Source organism: Salvia miltiorrhiza, chromosome 5, assembly GCF_028751815.1.
Source record: "Salvia miltiorrhiza cultivar Shanhuang (shh) chromosome 5, IMPLAD_Smil_shh, whole genome shotgun sequence".
Lineage (NCBI taxonomy): Eukaryota > Viridiplantae > Streptophyta > Magnoliopsida > Lamiales > Lamiaceae > Salvia > Salvia miltiorrhiza.
In genome coordinates, this window is record NC_080391.1 from 44,750,045 (window position 1) to 44,759,481 (window position 9,437).

At 34.6% G+C, this 9,437-nt stretch overlaps 1 protein-coding gene across 1 annotated transcript; it reads left to right on the plus strand.

The window, feature by feature from the left end:
* Positions 1–3,592: 3,592 nt before the first annotated feature.
* Positions 3,593–9,138, plus strand: LOC131024826 (uncharacterized). Its single transcript, XM_057954365.1, has 5 exons — positions 3,593–4,593; positions 5,038–7,342; positions 7,862–7,922; positions 8,068–8,291; positions 8,789–9,138. Exons 1-5 carry the CDS (start codon positions 4,479–4,481, stop codon positions 8,853–8,855), a joined length of 2,772 nt encoding a protein of 923 aa, XP_057810348.1. The 5' UTR covers positions 3,593–4,478; the 3' UTR covers positions 8,856–9,138.
* The last annotated feature ends 299 nt before the right edge of the window (positions 9,139–9,437 follow it).

The following is a 9,437-nucleotide window of genomic DNA, read 5'->3' on the forward strand; positions in this document are numbered from 1 at the left end:
GCTTCAAGATACGATTTTTGCAAAAATTGAACAGTTGTTTATGGCTTTGGTTCGATTTTTTTGTTGTGTGTTCTTTAGTTTTGATTCAGATTCTGTAAACGAATTTGTATTTACGATTTTGTTCGAAATTTTCATTGGTGTTTTGATTTAAAATGGAACAAGATGTATTACATGTTTCTTGGTATAGGGTTTCTGATTTTGTTCAAATTGTTTTGGGGATTTTCGTCCTGCCAAATATTGTTTGCTATAGGGAATTCAATTTTGTTTCAAGTTCCTTTCGACTTTTGTTTCATTGAGCGTTCATTGTTTTGTTGGGCGACGATGCATATCATATTCGAGAATTAAAATTTTTCTTGTGGTTAATCCCAGTTCGGCGATTATTCTTTTTGCAGACATTTCTATTCGCACTTTCTTGGTCTTTCGAACGTCGCATTTATTCAAACGACGAAGTAAGCTTCAAATCCAGATGAAACTTTAGAATCGGTAAGAACTTTCATTCATTTCGTTCATTTTGGGTTTTGAAACTTTTAGTCTCATCTGTTGTTGCTGTGCTGATTGTGGTAGCAACGACATTAATCATAGAAGTAGGGGTGTGAGCACCCCACCCTTTTATCTTGCTTTACTCATTATTCATTAATTAGTTTCGAAATTAGAAGTGGTTGGGGGCAGGAGGTGGTTTGAGAAAGGATAATCACGACTTAATTAATTTAATACCATGAGAAATGAAGCAAAATTTAATAGTTTGAATTGTGTTCTGTTTATTTAATAGTTTGAACATAAGCTGCAAAATACCGATGAGAAGTAAAATACAGGAGGGTGTAAGATCTGGCGCGGATGACAGAAACGTGACGGTTGGGAAATCTTGTTAACGATCCTGAGATTTCTCAAGAGGCTGCTACTTCATCGATTTTATTGAGCAATTCTGGGCTGAAATACACCGCCATTCTTCCAGCAACAACAAGAAGAATTGTGTTCTGTTTATTTAGAAATTGTGTTTTGTTCATTGAAAAATGTTTTCTGTTCATTGAAAAATATGTTATGTTCATTTATAAATCGTGTTCTGTTCATTTAGAAATTGTGTTATGTTCATTGAAAAATCATGTAGTATTATAAATCTGAATATATCTGTTCATTTAGATATTGTGTTCTGTTCATTTATAAATTATTTTCTGTTCATTTATGTTCACGGCGAATAGCTTTTATTTCCGTTTCTGCTATGAAATCTGAGTTTTTTTGTTTTTTTAACATACTAAACATTTTGAACATGCTTTAAACAATTACGAACACCTAAATAAACTATTTGAATTTCTCTTAATAACATAAAATATTTAACATAAAACATTTCGAACAAGCGTAAAAAAATTACGAACGCCTAAATAAACTATTTGAATGTTTCTTACTAACATAAAATATTTAACATGAAGTATTTCGAACATGCGTAAAAATTTTACGAACAACTAAACAAAAATATTAAAAAAATTATGATGCTGGAGACGTTAATGGAGTTTATGTTTCTGGATATTTCAGAGACGTGAATGGAATATATTTTTCTGGAGTTCTGAAAAATTAATGTGATAAATGAATGAAAAGATATATAATATTGAAAGATATGACAAAATCAAATCTTACTAAAATAAAGAAAGATAATTAAAGATACACACATCTTAATTAATGCATTATAAGATTAGTGAATGACATGATTATCCTTTTTGGCTATAAATATGAAAAAAGTCTACAAAAAATTCGGTCCATTAGATTAGTTTAATTGGAGAGTCTAGATTAATTTTCTTTTCTCTAAATACTTATCATTCTCTGTTTAACCTTTCTCTCTCTCTCTCTCTCTCTATATATATATATATATATATATATATATATATATATATATATTATAGTGGAGACGGTTATAGCACACTAAATGATATGGATATAGCGGACACTAATTAAGTTTTTCTACATAATCCGAAAGTTATTATAGTAGTCTAATTTAGGCTCTTCTCTCATCAATACAGAACCGATCACCTACCCATCGTGGGCATGCATAACGTGCCCACCATGATGTGACAATTGTAATTATAGTAAGATAATTTTAATTAGAGTAAGATTTATTAGTTATCTTTCCTAATTAAAATTGCCACAACAATATATTATTCTCCACTAAATGAGCTATTCACTAATTAAAATGAGGTGAGGGTTGTAGTTTGATTCCAATCAATTACTATACTTTGATTCCATGATGCAAGTTTCAATTATATAATTATGCACTAAATGAGTTATTCACTAAGTGAGCTATACACTAACACTAATTTATAATATTCAATTAATTACTATTAGAATAGATTGTAAAATTATAGTGCATAATTTGTGGAATTTACTTTTTGAAATAAAGTCAACTTTATCATATTATTTTCAATAAATAATAATGCCTATTAAACTTGATAATTAATTAATAAACGAAAATGAAAGTGTATGAACTCAATTTTAACAAATAAAAGTGGTGCCAAATTTAATAGATGACTAATTTATAAGTATCTAAATATCTATTTATCATTAAAAAATTATTGTAAATCACATAAATCCACGAAAAAAGGAATTTACTTTGTGAAATAAAGTCAGCCTTACCATATTATTTTCAATAAATAATAATGACTATTAACATTGATAATTAATTAATAAACGGAAATGAAAGTGTATGAACTCAATTTTAACAAATAAAAGTGGTGCCAAACTTAATAGATGACTGATTTACAAGTATCTAAATATCTATTTATCGTTAAAAACTATTGAAAATCACATAAATCCAAGAAAAAAGGAATTTACTTTGTGAAATAAAGTCAGCCTTACCATATTATTTCAATAAATAATAATGACTATTAACATTGATAATTAATTAATCAACGGAAATGAAAGTGTATGAACTCAATTTTAACAAATAAAAGTGGTGCCAAATTTAATACATGACTAATTATAATCAATAATTATATTGGAGCTAACATGTGTATATAATTTTTAAATTATTTTGATATAGTGATTTGTGCTATTCTAACTTATGTTATTAACTATTACTAGATGTAAAAATACTAACAGTTAAATTGTAGTGTTTACATATTAATTTCCAGTAAAGGAATAGTGAAAATTGGGAAAGTTAAAGGTTATTTTTAGAAATTTGTCAATTGAACTAATCATGCTACCTAATTAACTTAATTTATGGAGATATTAATAATATCATTAAAAATGCAATCAAAGATAAACAATTAATTAATAATATACTAATTTTTTTAGAAGCAATTAATAATATAGCTAATGGTTAAAATTAATTTCTAAAAATAGAATGATGAAAAATAGAAAACTAAAGTTACTATATTCGGCAATCCGTAAGCGTTATTATATATTATATAGATATAGATTGACATGAAAATAGCATAAATTTTTAACCTAAAAAAAATCATAATATAAGAGAAATATTACAATATGGTGAATAAAAGTTGAAATTTGGAGCACAGCATTTGACGTAAACGGAAAACAAAGAGGGGGTAAACTCGTAAAACAAGGCACATATATTCCTTACTCCACTTTTAGTACTTTCGGCTAAGAATGCGTGAAAAAGTTAAAACGCAGGCGTTTAACGCCAGTCTGAAAATAGGGATTTGGTTTCTCTAATACAGCTTGCATTTTCCTTTTCCTTTTCCTTTTACTTTTGCCAAAGCAGCTTTCCACAGAGCTCACTGCAACGTCGCCGTTTGGGTCTCTATACACCCCAAACTACGCCGTTTAGCTCGGTCTCTCCCCAGCCTCACAAATTACTGAATGCCATAAAACAATCCAAAATTCTTCAAAAAAGAAAGTTGGAAAATGTTGGGTGGCGAGCCGTTATGATATTCACTCTTTCCCTCCAAATCCAAGCATCCGCTTTTCTTGGAAAACCCAAATTCTCAGCCTTTTTTTTTTTTTTTTTTTTTTTTTCAATTTAGTGTTTTCCATTTACTTTATTGTAATAAAGTGTCGATCTTTTTGATAAACAAGTGCAATCAGACTAGTTCAGTTGTTTTGTAGTTCCGAGCTTTTTTTCTTGTTCGATTGTACTTGTAAATTTTGCTGTTCCTCATAATCTCTGTAGTTTCAAGATAATCCTGAAAAAACTTGTGATTTTCAGTAAAACCCTGCGTCTCTAGTGTTACTGCTGTGCTTATCAATTGCTACAGAAAAATGAAGAAGTTTCTATTTTGCGCATTATTATTATTATTATTTCCCCTTTCCTGGTTGGTTAATGGTTGGAGAAATTAATGATCTGATGTTGGGCCTTCGAGATCATCTAATTGACTTTTGATATGACTAATTATCCAAGTGGTTTCTGACGACTCATTCTTGTTGGAAGATTAAGCCACAGTATATAATATTGTAGCATTTCGAAATATCGTTTGTTCTTATTTGGTGAAGTTTTGGAGCTGAAGCAAAAGGGGGAAAATAATAAGAAAAAGAAAATGGAGGAAGCTTCAAAAGTACGGCTGGTTCGTTGCCCCAAGTGCGAGAATCTCCTTCCGGAGCTCCCTGATTTCTCTCTCTACAAGTGTGGAGGCTGCGGTGCGATTTTGAAAGGTACAATTCCTATTGCGTGCATTTGTATGTGTATACTTATAAGTTATGTGGGTGTTTTTGTGGATATATGTTGTTTATGTGGAGGTTATATGTGCTGTATACTAGCTTAGAATTAGAGGTTGAACTACTTGGTTGTGAATAGTGTGCAGATGATGTTTGGGCTTCCAATTTTTTGAATTTTTGAGCTAAATTAGTGTGAATCTTGGTTCCTGCTTGTGTAATTATTGCTGCAATTGAATTACTCCACAGAAGCTTTGTCATGATAGATTTGAGTGTTTGAACCATGATTCTTAATTAGTGTGTCTTTCTTGTGGTATACCAGAAGATTGTGTTAATCATGTCCATATGCGTTGTTTCTTTTGAAATGAGTGTAGACTTAATCTGCAGAAGTCAGTCAAATGATGACTGAGTTGATTATTTGTTGTGGTTGTTTTTATCATACAGCTAAAAAGAGGGTGATTGTGGAAGATAGATCGTCGGAGATATCCGAGGATTTAAAGGGTGGAGGAATTTCTGAGGAGAACAGCATAGCTAAAGGAACCAAGGTTGACATAGAAAGTGCTGATGTAATTGAAGACGGCGCAGTAGAGAAAATTCAGAAAGAAGAAGGATTGGTTTCCAATGGTACTTCCACATCACCAGCTGAACTTAAGGAGACACAAGCTGATTCTGATACAAGTAGGAGAGGTAAAGAAAGGGTGAGAAATGTAGAAAGTTCTGATGATGAATTCAGGCCATATCCACAAGGTCTGATCCGTAATAGAAATCGGGGCAAAAGTTGTGATTTTAGAGTGGATGGGCCGGAGTTTGTTGATTTCCATGATGATAATGTCAAAGGCATGCCCCCAATGGATTCTTCAAGGTCGAGGCCGGTTATGGACCAGTGGGGTGTGAAAAGTAAAGGATCGGTTCACGGGCCAGCTAGGGGTGTTCCTGCTCAAGTGAGATTTGATGATTTTGTTTATCATGATGAGGGGCAGTCAAGTTATGGTATCAATTCTTATTATGAACAAGGTGAAAGGACTAGATATCGAGGTCACAATCTTGATAGACACGACAGTATTGAGAGTTTAGAAAATGGTCGGGTGGAGCTCCTAAGGAAGCTTGATGAACTGAAAGATCGAATATCCCGGTCCTGTGATATGGCGGATAAACCCAAGGAACAGATTGGCATCGATCAGAGGATGGTTTCGCCGACTTCATCTGATCCTTATGGTAGACATCATGCTGCTTATGCTCAAGAAGGATTGACTACTACTTCACAAGCAACAAACAGGCAGCCACTGTATCCTGATAATATCGTGCCTCCCTATTTTAGTCGTTCTGCTGGATTTGTTCCATACTCGGATAGGCATGGTTCAACAGTGATGGATTCGTATCCTCAAAGGGGATATCCACACGAGTACATGCACTATGCTAATACCTATAAGCCAGAAGTTCTTCGGAGGCCGCCTCATCAGCTCCAATCCCAATACATCCAACAGCCCTATCATGAGCACTATCCGGGCTACTACAGTGATGCCAATCATGACCGGTTCATGTTACACCGGCATGAAAACTTTTTTCATCAACCGGCATGCTCTTGTGTGCACTGCTGTGATAATAATTGGCATATGCCTCCTAGGGTTGATCCCCCAGGTTTGCATAATCGAAGGTCTCAAAATGAACCTTCTAATCAGACTTTTGATCATCTAAATCCTATTCTGCACCGGCAGCAGGTTAATAGTTCTGGGGCCCCGAATTTGTATCCACCACAATCTCGACAGTCCCTAACTCTGAATCCAAACGACATAGATTCTGAGAATGATGGTTTCAATTACCATCGTCCTAGAAAGTTGGTTGTGGCTCCTAAGAGTGGACGGGTGAGTCATCCCGTCGGAGGTGGCGCTCCTTTCATAACATGCAGCAATTGCTTTGAGTTGCTGAGACTTCCAAGGAAGCACATTTCAATGGATAAAAACCAACAGAAGTTGAAATGCGGTGCCTGTTCTTCAGTTATCTTGTTTGAACTTGGGAAGAAGGGGTTTGTTGCATCTGTTTCTACGCTTGTTGGGGAATTGCCAACGGAGATTGATGAAGTCTCTGGTGGAACGGTCGATAACGTGATATACTGGAATGATGGTTCGAGTGCGGCCAACATGAACACTTGTTCTAATGATTTTGATGACTTTGACCATAAGTGTTTGCCAGCAGACAAGAAGCCGAATTCTAGTATGCCTGAGAAACAATTGAATAATCTTTCTTCAACTTCAAGTCCATCGGAGGATGAACAGAGTCCAGAAAATAAATCATCTAGAAAACACGATTCCCCAATTCCAGATTTGCCTGTGTCACCCCAGGAATTACCTGTTCATTCTCCAGAAAATGTTATAGTCAGCCGCTTTGACAAATGGAACAAAAGTAAAAGACCCGGAGAGGAGATGCTTTCTCTTGACAGGACAACCTCTAAACAGAATTCTGCAAGAGATGGAGCGGTGGCAACTGAGACAGATGTGTCGTTAACTGCATTTTCAAATAGCAATAGGTCTCAGGACTCCACTGACATAAGTAGAGAAGTTCCAAAGGTTAACAAAGGAGGAGAGTCTTTCTTTGCAGGCCTTATCAAAAAGAGCTTCAGAGACTTCAAAAAGTCTAACCAAGGTGGAGAAGTTGGTGGATCGCAAGTTTTTGTAAATGGGCATTTAATACCGGATCGCGTAGTCAAGAAGGCTGAAAAGCTAGCTGGACCAATTCAACCAGGAGAATACTGGTGAGCACATCATCTCTTTCATATCTGTACTATATCGCAGGACTGGTTCCATCAGTTTTTGGGTACTTCAACATATCAGGCCGCCTTGTCAAATATTATGATTTTTTTCTTTCTAAATTGTTATGTAGCACTGATCACTATTACTCACAGTATCCTGGGGTTAGCATAAACCTGGAAAATTTTGGATGGTCCATGAGGAAACAGTACTAGATAAGGAAGACAGAAGCACTAAATGAACAGATGTTAAGTTAAATCAGCTTTTGAAAAAATAGTTGTTATGGAAAAAGAGAACCATCAGTTTATAAATATAGTCTTTTAATATGCATAAGTGTATAAAAATCATTAGTGTCAATAGTCATGTCCAGTTCTGAGAGTACTCAAACATCAGTACGATGATAACTTAGGGTCGCATGTGTTTTGGTTAATCCGCTCAATTTTACATGTTCTTTCATTCTTCTTTCCCAATGAACATTGATCCGAAAAGCTAATGGATCTTTTGCCAATGCTTTAACTTATCAGGTACGATAAGCAAGCTGGATTTTGGGGCGTGGTGGGCTATCCGTGCCTGGGTATTGTCATGGTGAGTTTTCAACACGGAAACATGAAATCATTTTCCTTGAGCAGTCTGCAAGTTGTCTGTATGATCAGTGCCATACTAGAAAAGATAAAAGCGACATTACCCATCAATATGCAACCCCATTAACAATCTGATTGATATTCTACAGCCAAATATTGAAGAATTCAATTATCCCATGCCGAAGAACTGCGCTGCTGGAAATACAGGAGTTTTTGTTAATGGGCGTGAACTGAACGAGAAAGATTTGGATTTGCTCTCTAGCCGAGGTCTACCAATCACAGAAAACAGATCTTATCTCATTGACATCACTGGAAAAGTGGTTGATGAGCAGACTAGGGAAGAACTCGATGGTCTGGGAAAACTTGCACCAACGTAAGTTTCTGGCCTCGAGTAATTTCTATTCCAAACATTGTTGTTTTTTTCTTTCTTTGTGAGACAAACTTTACTAGCAGTTGCATCATCTTAAATGATCACCACAATATTAGTCATGTAGGAGCAAGCTCTAAATATTCCTTGATTGGACCGTTATATAGAATCTCCACCATAGTGTCCATATTACATCTCTCATGTAGTTTATAAACGCTCTAGGTGTTTTATGGACTCCCCTCTCACTGGAAGGAACTAGAGCCCAAACTAGCTCAGGCTGTAGCTAATATATTTAGCCTTGTGATGAAACTGAAAAATTAGTTTAGCTCAGAACTTTCTGAAGACTGCATCTTTCTCATGCTATGTAATTCCAATTACTTAAGTTACTTCTTCCTTGATTTCTCTGTAGCTAGTGATTTCGAATAATCAATTTCAACAGCAAAATCAAATTATCTAATCTATTAGCCACGCAGAAGTCCTAACGACTAGTGATATCTGAGCAGGGTTGAGAGGGCCAAGCATGGATTTGGTATGAAAGTACCTAAATTTATTGCTCAGTTGAAGAGTTAGAGACCGGGTTTCCGCCTCCTCAAGGCTTTTAAGCGATGAAAATGATTGATCGCTCGAAGTACATTGCAGTAAAGTTTATGCTTGTTCATTCTTCTTTAGATATAAGGTGAGTTGATTGTTCTTAATTTAGTGCATCTGATTATTTGTGTGTAGAACATCTCAGCCAGAAAGATATATGTTCGGCTGTTTTTACCAGAGTTTTGGTTTTGATCTTGGTCGGAGCAGTTTGTAAAGAAAGCTTTGGCCAATTTAAAACTGGTTATTCATTTGTAGTTTGATGCTACTCTCTCTCTCTCTTGTTGTGCTCGTCAATTTTCTATACTGATGATGATATCTCTTTTTCAGAGTCAATTTAAATAGATATATTTATGATTGGTACATTTTATAAGTCAAGATTCAAGATTATTAAATAATCTTAGCTTATATGAATGTTTGGTAGCTCATATCTATATCTATATATATATATAAAGAGAAAAAAATGTCAATAAATTCAATTTCAAGGGTAAATTTGGAATTGAAAAAATTTGCATAAATTCATTATTGAAAATGTTGAGCCATGCACGTTTTCCACAAAAAAACCTG

Bases quoted from the DNA above. Each gene is read 5' to 3' on its own strand.
- LOC131024826 (XM_057954365.1), top strand. From the start codon at position 4,479: ATGGAGGAAGCTTCAAAAGTACGGCTGGTTCGTTGCCCCAAGTGCGAG. The intron at 7,343-7,861 runs GTGAGCACATCA...TTAACTTATCAG, and splicing joins ATTCAACCAGGAGAATACTG to GTACGATAAGCAAGCTGGAT. The intron at 7,923-8,067 runs GTGAGTTTTCAA...GATATTCTACAG, and splicing joins CGTGCCTGGGTATTGTCATG to CCAAATATTGAAGAATTCAA.